The sequence below is a fragment of the Pipra filicauda genome, unplaced genomic scaffold (assembly GCF_003945595.2).
Source record: "Pipra filicauda isolate LSUMZ 115617 unplaced genomic scaffold, ASM394559v2 scaffold299_size895176_pilon, whole genome shotgun sequence".
NCBI lineage: Eukaryota > Metazoa > Chordata > Aves > Passeriformes > Pipridae > Pipra > Pipra filicauda.
The window spans coordinates 751,595-766,631 of NW_024104419.1; the positions used below are offsets into that span (position 1 = coordinate 751,595).

At 42.0% G+C, this 15,037-nt stretch overlaps 1 protein-coding gene across 2 annotated transcripts in view; it reads left to right on the forward strand.

Moving 5' to 3' along the window:
• STK4 (serine/threonine kinase 4) overlaps positions 1-15,037 on the forward strand; it is a 45,018-nt gene that overhangs the window by 2,607 nt on the left and 27,374 nt on the right. The window contains exons 2-10 of one of the 2 annotated variants that reach the window (XM_039383061.1): positions 23-103; positions 933-1,061; positions 2,929-3,043; positions 3,559-3,723; positions 4,125-4,292; positions 4,868-5,005; positions 5,670-5,798; positions 6,230-6,283; positions 8,109-8,295. In XM_039383061.1, the coding sequence (XP_039238995.1) occupies positions 23-103; positions 933-1,061; positions 2,929-3,043; positions 3,559-3,723; positions 4,125-4,292; positions 4,868-5,005; positions 5,670-5,798; positions 6,230-6,283; positions 8,109-8,295 (1,166 nt within the window). The remainder of the gene's footprint in view (positions 1-22; positions 104-932; positions 1,062-2,928; positions 3,044-3,558; positions 3,724-4,124; positions 4,293-4,867; positions 5,006-5,669; positions 5,799-6,229; positions 6,284-8,108; positions 8,296-15,037) is intronic. The other variant, XM_027745858.2, reaches the window with a different exon arrangement.

Consider the following 15,037-nt stretch of genomic DNA (forward strand, 5'->3'; position numbering starts at 1 on the left):
TTCTCTCTTCTTGCCCGTACAGGCAGCTGAAGAAGTTAGATGAAGACAGTTTAACCAAACAACCTGAAGAAGTGTTTGATGTACTGGAGAAGCTTGGAGAAGGGTACGTGTTCTGTTCAATGGGCCCAATGTACATGTCTCTGAGGACAAATCTGTGTAATGGGGGTGTGTTCAGTGATCTCTGCTGTTTCATTTTTGTTGTGAGCTTATTTCTGCAAAGGTACGTACTAACATAGTGACAGTGTTTGGTTAGTAACAGAGTAAAGAATTTGTTTCCCAAGAGTGTGATATCTTAATCCAAACAGTAGCTTATGGCTCAGCAGTAGGGAGTTGAAGCATTGTTGAAAAATGCCAGCCTGGAGTTGATTGAACCCTGTGGGAACTCAAGAGGTTTTGTAGTTGATCCCGGGTACCTCTTGTGGAAGATCTGCCTGGTGGAAGTGAACTTCAGTAGCATTGTGCCACTTGGTGAGGCAGAGCAGCATGGGAACAGTCAGTGAGTGACGTGTTTGCTGCCTTAAGCAGTTCATTTGGAAAAACTGAGTTATAAATCTGCCTGGCTGCTGTATGAAAGAAGCTGCAAATAAGAATGATAATATCTGACCAGGGCTGTAGTTCTTACTGATGCTCAGATTGTACTGTATGCTGGAAAGAGAGAATTTTATTTGTTGGATTTGTGCAAAAGGCCATTCCAAAGCCATGGTCAATGTCATAATGGTTGGCTCTTTTCTCACCATCTCAGTGTGCTGTGACTTATTTGTATTACAGTATTTAGAAACTAGCGGAGTGATTATTTACATTAAAATACAAAATATTTTTAACAGAAGGATATGTTTTCCCTGATGGTTACACTTGCAAAAAGCAAAGCCATAATATTTGCATTTTTAAAATGTTAGTGCATTTCAGTGTTTGTTTCATGTTTTGTTTCCTAGCTCCTATGGCAGTGTGTTCAAAGCCATTCATAAAGAAACGGGTCAAGTTGTTGCAATTAAACAAGTTCCTGTGGAATCTGACCTGCAGGAGATTATAAAGGAAATATCCATAATGCAGCAATGTGACAGGTAAGTGTGTGCTGCAAACCCCATCATCAGGATGCAAGGAAAAATGTCGCCTGTGATCTGGCACTTCATCAAATAAAAGCCGTGATGTTGCCTTAAATGTTTTTTAAAAGGCCGGACTTGAACAATCAAGTTACCTCGTATCAGCTGAGTCATGTTAACTGACCGTTTGGGTAGTGCAAAGGTAAGACAACAAAAATTCAGCTTGCAACAAGAGAGCACTCAGTCGAATAACCCTGCACTTGCTGCCAGCCCAGAGCCGAGCGTGTGAGCGGTTGCTGCGGTTCTGCCCGTGCTTGTCGAGCAGTGGTAACTTGATTGTGTGCTAAACAGCAGCTCCTGCCTCCACAGGGGGGGATGGCTTCTAAACAAGACGTAGAAAACTCTTAGAAGAAGGTTTTTTTTGGTTTTGTTTTTAAGGGGCACGTGGATGGGAGCCACTAATGCATGACTGCTCTTGCATGTGCACGACCTACGTGCCGTCACCTGCTCGGGCGGCAGGACTGTCCTTCCCGGCTGTTTTCTGCCTGTGCAGGCTCCAGTGCAGGACCAGCTGATCTGAGCATCCCCAGAATAACTTGCTGGCAGCTCTGCTGGTGGGCTGATGGTTGGCTCTCTGGGCTGTCTTTGCATGTTTTTATGGGAAAAGATGCTGCAGTGACTTAGCTAATGAAGAGCTTCTGGGTAGGGAAGACCCTGTCAAAGTGTGCCCAAGGCTGAAGGTTTAAAATACACTCATTTCTTCTGGTCTTATGAACCTGGCCTTAAAAACACTACTTTGAAGGACTTGAGGCATGGAAAGCCATTTAAAATAAATTACATGAGCAGTATAAAACTGTGGTCCCACTCGCTCTTATTGCACTCCACTCTCCCTGTCTGTAAATGCAGGTGAGTGGGGGCAGACAGCAAAATGTAACTTGAATAGAAATTTCTTGTGAAAAATTTTACTGTGTAACTTGGAAAGCATTACTAGGTGTCTCTTAAATTAAATATTAATATCTTAAGGCCTAAAATGAGACCTTGCAGTTGTGAACAGCAGAGGGAGTGAATCACTGGAGCGTCACATTTTCTGTGCAAGCATAATGGGACACTGCAGTGTGACTGACCTGCTAGTTTTTGGTTTTTCATTAGAAAACGTTCATCAGAGAATAGATTAAACACACTTTTGTTCCTTAGCTCCATTCCCATAAAATCAGGGACATTCTTTCTGTTAGTTTCAGCTTTACCTTTTCCAGAGAACAGATGGTTTTTCAGACCAATGTACTTTACTAGGTTGGTTGTTTTTTTGTGCAGCCAAATAGCTCACAGAGAGACAGTTGTACTGAGATCCTAAAATATATCCTGGGCTAAACTGTAGAAACAAATAGGTGCATGTAGCAATGGAGGAACATTCCTTTTAATGAACATGATAGCTGTTTTCCAACAAATTGTGGACTTTATTTAATGTTTCCATTTGGTGGCAAATGCTCTGCAGCAGCTTTACCAGGGACTGCTGTGGCACGTTTCCCATTCCCTTGTCCTGCCTTCCTGCTTGCCCCAGCACTGACCCTGTTGTAACCCTGTCCAGGGGGTTAAACCAGACTGAAGGCTAATCGCTCCTCGTTTCCGCAGGATTTGTTGTCTGACAGTTTAGCTCCCTGAAGTGACTTACTGGCAGGTCATATGAGCAGTGAGAACAGGCTTGGCAGGACTGTGGTAGCCCTGTGTGGGTTCAGGGTGGTTTGGAACACTTTTGATCAGGGTTTCAGTGGCATTTCAGCGCTGAGTTTCTAAAACATCCTTAAGGGTTCTGCAGTGTATCGTGCTTATTCAGTGATGCTGATTACTGGTATTTGACCCTTTGTTTTCTTCTTTCTTTCACATTTCGTAGTCCTCATGTGGTGAAATATTATGGCAGCTATTTTAAGAACACAGACCTGTGGATAGTGATGGAATACTGCGGCGCTGGATCCGTGTCTGACATTATTCGGTTACGAAACAAAACTGTACGTCCTCTCTCCTTTGTATGGATGGGAAGTGTGGGTGTCCAGCAGCTCAAGGAAATTCTTACAGTGTTCAGTGCCTGACAACCATTTGCCATAACTTGTGGTGCAGGTCCCTTGTTCCTCTGAAATTGAGAAAGGGTGATTCCATTGACTGAGTTTTGGTTATCTGGATAATTTAATCAGAGGAGCAGATCTGGGTGTGTTGGCTTTCCTGGAAAGCCAGACTGATTCCAAGTAAGCCTCCACTTTGCTCTACTTTGGTTATTGCACGATAGGAATTACAAGTTGGGGAAGGGTTATGGTATGTGAAATGTGGTAGGTGTGTATGTGTATGCTGATTGTAATCTAATTTGCTATACAATGCTGTAAGTCACAAACTAATTCCCCATTAGTGTGGCATCCTTTAGTGAAGGCAATTAAATGGCAATTAGTGAATCTCAGTAACATACAGACCAAAGCACAACAGTGCTGTGCCTCAGCACTGCCAGGTTGGCAGCAACTCTTCTCTTCTTTAGCTCACAGAGGAGGAAATTGCTACAATAGTGCAGTCAACCCTGAAAGGACTGGAGTACCTGCATTTTATGAGGAAAATACACAGGGACATCAAAGCTGGAAATATATTGCTAAATACAGAGGGACATGCTAAACTTGCAGACTTTGGAGTGGCAGGACAACTTACAGTAAGTAAAACCAAGATGTTTGTGTGCATTTCAGTTTGTCTTTTTAATCTGTGTGTGAGTGTGATGGGCTTGTGGAGGCTGAGAAACTGTTCATAGCTGTTGTTTAGCACTTCACATCAGCATAATGAGATTGTAAACTAGTGACAGACTAGAGCAGAGCTTGCTCTGTGGAAGCTGTAATACCTGAGTAATGGCTTGCAATAGCATTTGCTGTTTTCTTTGGGATATTTTTAACTTCTGTGAGGACATTCCAATTCCTCTTTGCAGCCCTCCATATCCCAGTCCTGCTGAGCCTAATAATGTGTGTGCATGCAAGATAATTAGGGTGATAATTCACTAATGAGTGTTTGTGGCTAATACAGTTGCCGCTGTCTGGCTCTTTATCCTTCTCTTCTTCTCAGGACACCATGGCAAAGCGGAACACAGTCATAGGGACCCCGTTTTGGATGGCTCCAGAAGTGATTCAGGAAATTGGGTATAATTGTGTTGCAGACATCTGGTCTCTGGGAATCACTGCAATAGAAATGGCTGAAGGCAAGCCACCATATGCAGACATTCATCCCATGAGGGTAAGGACTCTGGCCTCTTAAAATGTATTGCTATATGGAAAGGGTTTGCTGTTGCAGGTGGCTGAGTAACATACCAGCATGCCATTTGCTTTTAATTTAGTGCAAGTTGTTTGTTTTCTGCCAGTTTTTTGTAGTGTTGATTAAACGAAAAACAGGTCTTTGTCAAGAAGAATCTGCATGGGAAGAAAAAAAATCACAATCCTCTTCTGTTAAGACAGAGCTGAAGCTTGGTGTTGGGTATGAAGAAACATATTTTCAGCTGGATTATCCAAAGTGTTTTGTTTTTTTTTTAATGCAAGCACAATTTTTTAAGATTTGAAGTTAGCATATTCATACCTTTTGGGGCACATAATGGCCCAGCCAGATGTAAGCACCTAGTGAGAAAAGTCTGTTTTCTTGCTACTTGATCCCTCTGAGCAGATTTGTGTGTAATATTGGCACGAACTCTTCAGAAGCAGCAAACTTGACAATGTCCATCATCCTTTAGTGCCAGTGTACGTTTGGGTGTGTTTATATTGTGTTGTTGGAACGTTTTAAGCTTTGTTTGGAAATCTGGAATATTCCTTTGCTTTCAGGCAATTTTCATGATTCCCACCAACCCACCCCCAACGTTCCGGAAACCAGAGCTCTGGTCAGACAATTTTACTGACTTTGTGAAACAGTGTCTTGTGAAGAGCCCGGAGCAACGTGCCACTGCAACACAACTTCTGCAGGTCTGCCTTTTCTTACAAGAACATAATAAGCTCTAGAGAAGCCTTGCCAGGGTAGGCAGTGCTGTGTGGCTGTTGGGATGTTTGGTTTCCTTTCTTGCTGCTCCTGTTCACTACAGGTTTTACTTTTTAATATCTCAGTTTTAAAAATCTCACACTCAACTTCAGCTTTTCACTTCTTCTCTGAGAACTAGTCTAACTTCAACTTCCTTTGTCTACCCTGGGTTGTTTATGTTGTTTTGGCTTTTGGAGTTTGATGTTGGTTTTGTTTGGTTTTGTTTTACTTTCAAATTCTCACCAGCACTGCCAAAAAACTTAAAACACTAAACAGGGGAGGCTAAATGAAAGTGGTTGCTCAGAATGGTCTAGGCATGGAAATGGTCTGTGTAACTGGTTCTTGACAGCTAAGCTCCTAAGGAGAGAAGTAAGCAGAGCTGTGGAGGGGGGAATGAGCCCAAGGTCTTCACAGCAGCAGTGCCCTTGCAGCATGATCTCATTTGGAGGGTGGGATGTCTCCTTCCTGTGCCAAACAGAAGTACTGGATTGTTATTTCAGTCATGTTTCGAGTTAAACCTTAATTTAATTTGAAGTAGGCCCCAGTAATAGCCTTTCACTGTTACACCTTGCTTCGGATGCAGTGCTTATTTGTTTTTAAAATACCTCTCAGCATCCATTTGTTAAAAGTGCCAAAGGAGTCTCAATCCTGCGAGACCTGATTAACGAAGCGATGGACATCAAGCTGAAACGTCAGGAGGCTCAGCAGCGTGAACTGGATCAAGAGGATGAAGAAAATTCAGTGAGTATTTAATAGTAACAGTGTACAAAGTCCAAACTCTTACTGCTTTCATAAGGCTTAGCTGCTCTGGTTTTTTGGTTTTGCAATATTTTGTTCAATTGCCAGTGGATTTGACTTAGTTCTGGAGTTTTCTGCTTTGTGACTGTTGAACCTGGTGCTTGGTCCCTGCTCAATCTATATTTGGGTGGGATAGGCAGCATGTGTGGCTTACAGTCCACCTTTATAGACCTGTGATTGAGCAGGGCTACAAAGAACTGTGTGCAGAAGACTTGATACATTTTCCCAGTTGGATTGTATTATTTATCCAGTAGTGAGAATTTTTCATTGTGGATTCAGGTCTTAGGCTGCTCTGCTAGTATAAAATGATGATATCATCTGTGATGCACTATGATATAAGTATGTTGTGTTGTTTTACTATTGTTGTGCTTTAGAACCTCCCTTGTAGAAACTTTCTTCTACACAAGAGCAACCGACAGAAGCCTGAGGTGAGGGCATGGGAAGTGTTCAGGGGATTGCTGTGAATTGCAGTTCAGCTCCTTGTTTCAGTGGTTACAGCATGTGAATTTGGAAAGCATGTTGAAAGCTGTTTTTTGAGCCTCTGCCTGCTTCAGCCTGAATAAATGAAATGGGCAACACCAGGCGTTGTGTGCCAGCCCTGTTCAGGGCTTACACTTGAACAGCATGGTCCACAGTGTCTGTGCTGAACACATTCTTCATCTGGTTTTCCAGTCCAAGGCTGCATATTTATTCAATGTGGATGTAACTTTATGGGTCATGTTGCCATGATGTCGACTCTACAAGTATTATCCCTACCCTGAGTATTGTCCCCACTCTCTCTTCTGCATTTCTGACTGCTCTGGGGTCACGTTGCTGAGAGGTGGTGTCTGTGTAGCAGAGTTGAGTCGTCTCTGTCGGTCTGTGTGTTTTCCCAAAGCTTGTCTGCTCCATGTCTGTGAGCAGAAGAGCATTCCCAAGCACTTCCCAAGCACTGTGGAAACTTCTGCTGTGCTCCTTTGTTAAATGACGTGTAGCAAACAAATTTATTGCTTCCTCTCACCCACTCATCTCCACATAAAACTGCTTTTCCTCCATTAACACCTTGTGTAGTTTTCTCCTCTCTTGCTACTGGTTTTGAGGTTGGGAAGTAAATTTTGTAGACGTTGTTGACACAGCAGATAAAATGCTGGGAACACCATGGAGGGGTTTACTTCTTCCTTTCCATGACAGTGAGGTGGAGTATTGCAGCTTGGTGTGCAGTGCCTGTGTTTTCCCTCTTACACTAACACACATCTGTAAGGCCGTGGTCACACATCAAAAATGTGAACTTCATCCTTAGAACAACACTAAATTGAGCATCTCATCTAAGGTGAGATACCTAAAAACTCTACTCTAAACCCAGACAGTGACTTGTGTTCCTGCAGTTGGACAGCTGGTCCACATTTCCAAGAAACTAAATGGATTGTGGAAATTTTGACCTTATTCTTTGTTAAATCCTACTCACAATATACACTTAGTGAAGCACCTCTGGCTACCTCTGGCTAAGGTAACTCTCTACCAGGAAGTTGTTCCACCAGAATTTATTTGAAGAGCTTGTGTTTTCCTACAAAGTCAATCTCTTAAGCCTTGACAGCAGTTAATTCCAACTTCTTTAGTACTAGTGCCTGTTAACAAATGGAAAGATAAAAAATAATTTACAGTGAAAAAAATTACTAAACTTTGGTAATTTATTTGAATCCTTTTCAAAGATTTGCAAATGCAGCTCATTTTTCTTCAGTGCTTCTGAAATTTATAGCAAGTAAAACTACCTAAATGCTAGAGATAGGGGAAAAAAAAGTAGGATGAGGGTTTTCTTTCCATGTGCCACAAACACTGCAGACTTAGACCTGTTGCTGTCATTAAATAATGACTCCTCAGTGAACTGTAGCACTTGAGATAGTGGTTTGAGGTCAGCTCTTAGAACCGGCTGCATGAATAGAAACACTAATGACTGAACAAGTGTTGTAATCTACTCTTACAGGCACATCACCAGGTCAGAAATGAGAAAATGAGATACAACTTGCACTGAGAAGCTTCTGCTGGTTATTTTATCTGTTCTCTTATTTATCATGCTGGCAGAAAAGTATGAAGACTTTTCATTACCTGTTTGGAGATGACAGGGAGAGAACTAAGTGCATAAACCAAATGTGGCTCCTGTGTGTGTGTGTAAAAACCTCTGAATTAGTGAGCCTTGCCAGTGTCCTTGGGGACAGACGTTCCTCGTGGGACTTCACCACCATCAGTAAAATATGTATTCATGGCATCTTTGTACAGGAGGAAGATGAAACCGATTCAGGCACCATGGTGAGGGCAAGTGGAGATGAAACTGGAACCATAAGAGCTGTGAACACCATGAGTGACAGAGCCAACACCATGATAGAACACGATGGCACCTTGGAGTCCCAGCTGGGTACAATGGTCATAAACACGGAAGAGGAAGAGGAGGAGGGCACCATGAAAAGTAAGAGAACATCTCTGACTTCTAGAATATTCCTTAAGACTTCATGTGGGCTATTCTATATATTGCCAGCCTGCTTTGATGTTTTTGGTAGCTTGTGTCTTTTGGTTGTAGGAAGCTAAAACTTTTAGATCAATGCCCTCTGGCAGTAGAGAAGCCTTTCAGAATCCAAGTTTCATTCTTTTTAGTCTTGCACTTGGTGTAGCTGATGACTTGTGCACAATTTCCAGAAGTTTCTGTGCTGATTGAATAAGATCTGATTCTAGGTAATTTTTTTTGGTCAGTTCTTTCTCGCTTGTTTTGTCTTTCTCACAGAATATAGAGGAGGGGGATTCCAGCAGAGGGTTAATCAAAAAACTTGTGCTGCTTTAGATGATGATCTGGCTGTATCCTGGCATCTGAAAGCAGCAAGTCTGTGTCAGGACTGATACATCCAATGAAGATTCATGAAATGACAAATATCTTTCAGGTTTCCAGCACAGCAGGACATGCAGTGGGAGGAGCTGGCATCTCTCTGGAGTGATGTGTTTCTTTAGTGTTACTCTAATCACTGAGGACAACTGAATGAGCTGTGTGTTGCTGTTTGAGACATTTCAAGTTCTGCCCTAAAATAGGAAAGCTTACTATAGCTACAAACCTTGCCTTAGGATGTAAGATTTAAAATGATGTGACTGATAGTCTATGGAAGACCTTACAGCTTGAGCTGGAAAAGAGTTGAAAATGTTTCTTTGATTAAAGAAAAATGGCAGGGAGAACCTTCCTGGAAAAGTATGACTAGAAGAAAAGGAATCTTTTCTGAATTATGGATTCTCATAGAAATCCATTCCCACAGGTTTGTTAGCCTCACAGTCCTGAGGCAGAGGTAGTCAGGGATGACTCAGCTGGCCAGCAGGAATGTTTGTTTGCTCAAGGACTGAGGAAAATGCTGAGTGGGGGCTCAACAGTACTGAGATATGACCATCACAGGCAAGGCTTGTTCTTTTGTCTCTTGCACTGCTCCCAAAGACTTCCTTGGCAATCTGATTTTGAACCTTTAGCTCTAGTGATAGAGGAAAAAATTCTCAACAGGAGTTTGGAGAAATCCTTTCCTCAGGAATTTCTGTCTTGAAAGCTTCTTCCCTGTGGGGGCCCTCTGAAGCTTGTGGAAAGATATTGGGTTCAAGAGTGAAATTTCAGCAGAATCCCTTTAAAGAGTTTTGCAGACTCTGGCAAACACTGATTCATCACATTAAACCCCAGAGGTGTCAGCCCATGTGGCAGCTTGTGGCAACAAAGGCAGCGGGCTGATGCTCTCAGGTGCTGTGGAACAAGGTCAGTCTAGCAGGGAGATGGATGGATGGATGGATGCTTAGAGTAGCTAAACTGTCATCCCAAGAAAGGGACATTTGAACAGTATTAAATGAACCTGGTGAAGCTGCAGTTTCTCTTCAAAGAGTCAGCACTGTTATTTTCTCATCATCAGTGGGTATTGTTCCGTTCCATGGCTCACAGTCTCGGAGGTTTTGCTGTCTGCTGCTCCTGCACTGGCTGCCAACACTGTGTAAATAAAGTGTCTCTGAGTTTATCTCCCTGTTTTTGACACGTATTTATCTCCTCACTGTCTTCCTAAGACTGCAGCACTTGTAACTCAAAAGCACCTAACGCTGTCTGTGAAGCGGAGTACAGAGGTTTGAGGAAATGCCTTTGATAGTATCTCTTGCAAGGACATGCTCTCGTTCTGAGCAGAATCAGTTATGAGGATGTAGCAATTCCTTCAGGCTCATCTCTAACCTCAAGAGGGAGCTCCACAACAAGCTCCCACACCTCGACGTCTCCGTGACTGGAAACTCGAATTTTTATTTTAAACCCTCCTTGGACTTCAGGCTTCTTAAAAACACTCTGTTCTTCAGCTGCTGCTGTGTGACATGTTCAGGGCTGGGTGTGTGGCAGAGGTGCTGGGGCAGCTGGAGGAGGCATTTGCAGATCCTGGGTGCAGGTGGTGGCTGACACAGGGACCACCTTCCACGTCCATGGGCTTCACAGAGCGACGTCTGATAAACCCCAGCTGCCCTCAGCACCCTCTGCTCCAGGTTCTGCTGCAGTTTAATAACTTGTAACTTGATTCCAGGAAATCTAATGTTAATGAAAATGATCCTTAACACCTCATTCTCTTCCGTCCTGGGTAGTAGAACTGTGAAATGCTGGCTGCTGCACAGAGCAGCTCTCCTTGTTTTTGGGATGTGCTGCTGGACAGTGTCTCTGAGCAGCTTGCCCTTTGTGAGAATTGCCTATAGCTCCATTTTTCAGCTTTCCATTTCCATACTCATAACATTCAGTTAAATGGATTTAGCTGTAAAGCTCATCAGCCTGCTGCAGAACCCTCTGGAGCAAGTTCTCTTTGTAATCTGAAACATAAATGTAATAACACTGTTTGGAAACCACTGAGTTTGAAGAAGCTTTATTGATGCATATTTTTAAAGACATCTGTATTTTTTTTTTTTGGCAGCTTGTGTTATGACTCACAATAGAGCCTATTTGAAGTCAATAAAAAATTTCTGATTGATGGCATTAGTAGGAGAATTTAGCTTCCCTAGGTGTCTTGGGCTGTTTAACTGCAGGTTTCTGAGCTTGTGTTCCAGCCCTTCCTTCTAATTAAAAAAACATAAATCTGTATCTTGACTAGTTTTATGTTTGGTTACCATAAAAAGTATTTAGAGCATCGTATTTCAGTGTTTTACAGATAGGATTGTTTTAGAAATCTTTAGCAAACAACTTCCAATAGCCTTGAAAGTGCAAACAACTTCTAGTAGACTTCAAAGTGCATAAATCGATTTGTGACTTCTAAGGCTCAGAGGAAAAGCATTCCTAAACTCCTGTATTTTTACGTGGTAGGGGAAGTTTTCTTCTGCAGTCAATTGAGCCGTAATTGTGTTTGCCTAAATTCTTTTCATTTGCTTGGCTTTATTCTGGGCACTCAATATAAATAGTCAGGCAGCATTAAAAATGTCACTGTGACATTCTGTGACTGGTTTTGAAAGCACTCAAGTGATTGCCTGAAACCGCAGATACTAAATTGTGCCGCGACACATTTTAGTTCTGAATCGATGGCGAACAGATTACTTATGGATTGCAGTTAAACTATTCCAGGAAAACTTAGAAGAGCTGTAGACGAGCAATGATTTGTAATAACAGGCATTTCCATTGTGCTGGAGAGCTGGAGAAACCGTTAATATGTCTGGAATCATCTTTTTAAAATTTTTCTGTGAGAGAATATGTAATACTAGTAAACAGTGCAGCATTTTATACACTCCATGCTTTTTCTGCTTTATTTCCTGTAGGTCTTTAGGTAGAGGAAAGTTTGCATGAGTTTGTCTCTTCAATTTAAAGAGTGGAACATGATTTTATAATAAAGCAGATAAACATGTTGCCTTCCTTGGACACTGCAATATGATCAGATCCAAGTAAAATAGGATCTAGTACTATAGTCTGTCCTATTTTGTGTATTAAAGTGCCTCTTGCTTGTTTAAGCATCAAATGAAACGACATTGGAGAATGTAGAACTGCCAACAGTGGTGTGAGTTGGGCTGTCTGGTTTTTGGGTGGAGATCAGTGAGGGGTCTGGAGATGGTGGAAGGATTGTGGGGGTTCTGTTAACGTGGCCCACGTTCAGTGCAGCACCTGGTGCAGAGGTGGACCAGAAGCTTTCATAGCACTGTTACCTCTATCTTGATAACATAATGTGTAGATAATAGTTTGTGAATGTTTAAAAATTTCTAGGCTTCATTCTTACAACACAGTTTGGCAGGTTTGGGTTTTGTTATGTTTTTACCATGCCCGCATTGCTAAGCCTGGTTGTGTCCTTTTAAGAAAATATTTCCCCTTTTGAGGGGAAATCAGGTTTCATTAGCAAATTAAATGAGCTAAGATGCAAAGTTAGCAATTTGCTATTAGAAAAATGATTCAGAGTAAGCTTGTTAGTCTTGGTGGCTTTGTGAGGCAGCCAGTGGGTGACACTTAAACCTAAGCCAGAGAAACATTACTGCCAAGACTCAGGAAACAGTTTTTCCCCACAAATTAAACTGAGATTTTTCATGTAAAGCAATGACTGTAAAAGCTGTAACGTGAGCAGCAGAGTGAGTATGGGTGGCAGAAGGTTTATGCAATGGCATTAATACTGTAATTGAATAAAGTATTCCTGGTGTGTAGCTGAGGTAGCTGTAGTTGCTGTAATCTCATTAGTTGTCCAGAAAAGTGCAGTTGCATGTTGTCCAAGTCGCTGATGCAGGTCCTGCAGAGAACAGCTCCACGTCTGGTCAGGATTTACATCATGTGTACGTCAGAGACACTGGCTGTGTTTTGCCTCTGATTTTCTCTGTAGGCAATAACTCTTTGCAGCAGCTTCCCCACTACTTAATGTTATTAATGTCCAGTGGTACAGTTCTGTGTTTAAAGTAAATTGGTCCATTTAGGGATGATTGGACCATAAAACACTCTCAGCATTATGCATTTAAATAACATGCTGCTTATAGAAACTCCTACACTGATTAAATTGTTCTTGAACTGTGAGAATCATCATACTGCCACTCTTGAGGTGTGGAGAATACACATCTTCACAGATAAGTCTTGCAGCTGTGTTACTTTTTTGACTTTTAATAGCAGCCTTGCTGGCAAACTTGACATAAACAGTGGCCTGCAGGGTTTGTTCCAGAGTATTAAGCTGTGTGGACATGCAGACAGCATTTTGAGCAATGGGGGGAGTTGTTTATGCTGTTGGTTTTTTGTTTGAATACTGCTAGGCTCCTGGCCCTACTAATTGAAATAGTGGCTCAGACTGAAGCATGAAGAGAATTAAAGTCCAAGGGCTCAGTGGGATGCTTGTCCACCTTTGGCTGGCCTGCATAATTGACAGAGCTTTAACACTGAGACAAAGTTTAATTTTTATATTTTCAGAGACACATTGGAGAAAGGATGTATGTATAGAAACAGCTATTTTTGCTGTTTCTAACACTTTATTATTGAGCACTCCTGTCTTTGTGATGGTGGGGCATAGAGAGAAAGTGGGGGGATATTTTTTTCTTTTTCTGGGCAGCAACATTGTCTTACAGAAGATGGGAAGTGGGAAACATGACTACCAGAGCCCTGAACAGCATACAGGAGGCAGTGTGCTTCAGGAGACTCGACCAAGAGACAGAGCAGTAGTAAATCACTTAGTAAGTACATCTCTGTCCCATGCATTTGCACATACAGGAAAACTATAACCTACCTGTCTCTTCTAAGAATAAACTCACTCCCTGCTGGATCAAAATAAATCCTGGAGAAAGCTTACCTCCTGAGCAGGAGTAAGGAAAACTGTAAAGTCTGAAATTCCTTCACTGCAGGAGTTCAAAACCAAATTTGTTTTTACCAGCAGATTTTCAAGCTTCAGGGGAAAAGAAATGTTCATTGCAATGTTGTTTTCTGTTCTCTCTAGATAAGCAAATGAGTTTCTGGATTATGAATAGAAAGGGAGTTAGGAAGTGCTCACTTGGTTCTGTGCTGTCTGGGGAGCCTGAGCTGTTACCCACAGGTGCTGGACCTGCAGGCTGCACCCCTGTTGATGGGCTTGTTTCACATTAGGATTCATCAGAACCCGAGGCAGACGCTGCAGAATATGAAATGTTCACTTCTTTATTGATGCACCTTCACATCTCAGTGCCTGTCACACACTGTGGTTGCTGGACTGAGCTAACAATTCAAGCTAATGAGGTGAAAGACATAAGGTGTCCACTGAGCATTTGGGATGGAGGAGGAAAGCTGCTATGTATTTATAATTGTGTCTCAGTTTTTATGTAAAAGAGATCCAAGAGGAGGTAACCTGGTCTTAAACAGCTTTCATTACTGTGAGGATTTCCTCCCCTTTTCCTGAAAGGGTTCTCAACTATATGCTACTAGCTTTGGATGAGTATTGGTACTCTTCTCCTTGATGACTTTCATCTCTTATTTGTTAAGAGATTTAGGATACCTAATGTTGATTTTTATGGTCATTTAGGAGTTTCTTCTTAATAGCAGAACCTGTCAGGAATGTTCTGATTTGATTTAGTTTGAGATGAGCCATAATTATGGGGAGACTTGTCCTCATAAGCTTCAAGAGATAGGAAGTGTTACGTGGTCTGCTTTTAATGTGAGGAAATCTCAGCTTCTCTTGCCACAGGGTGAACTTATTAATGATGGAGCACTTTTTGCTCTGGTTGAATAATTTGACATCTCTCTGCTCTGCTGCTCAAAATGACTCAGTCCTGTTCATGCTGTACAAATTATGCTGCCCAGCTGCTAAAGTTCATCTGTGATCTCTAAGAAATAGCCCAAAGCAAATAACACACAATTCCATTTGAAATTTAATATTGATGAAGTGTTGCTTGCACATAATCATCAGGCACTGTTTTGTGCCTCCTAAATATGTATTTTCAGTCTTAGTTACATAATTGAATCTAAAGCAGACAGCAACTTACTGAGACTGCTGGGGACTAAGGCTGTTATGTGAGAAGTCAGTGGAAGATCTGTGCTTATTTAGACCACTAAAATGAAAGATGACACTGGATATTTGAAAAAAAAAAATAAATTTGAGGCAAGGAGGGCAGGTGAACAGTGTAGGGGATGGTGGTTTGAATGCTGAAAAGCTGAGCCTTACTTAAAAGCAAGTGAATATCCACCAGCTCCCCATGAACTTCCAAGTGGAAATGAGAGGGTTTATAACTCGGGGAGAACAGCAGGGCTGTCAACAGCAAGG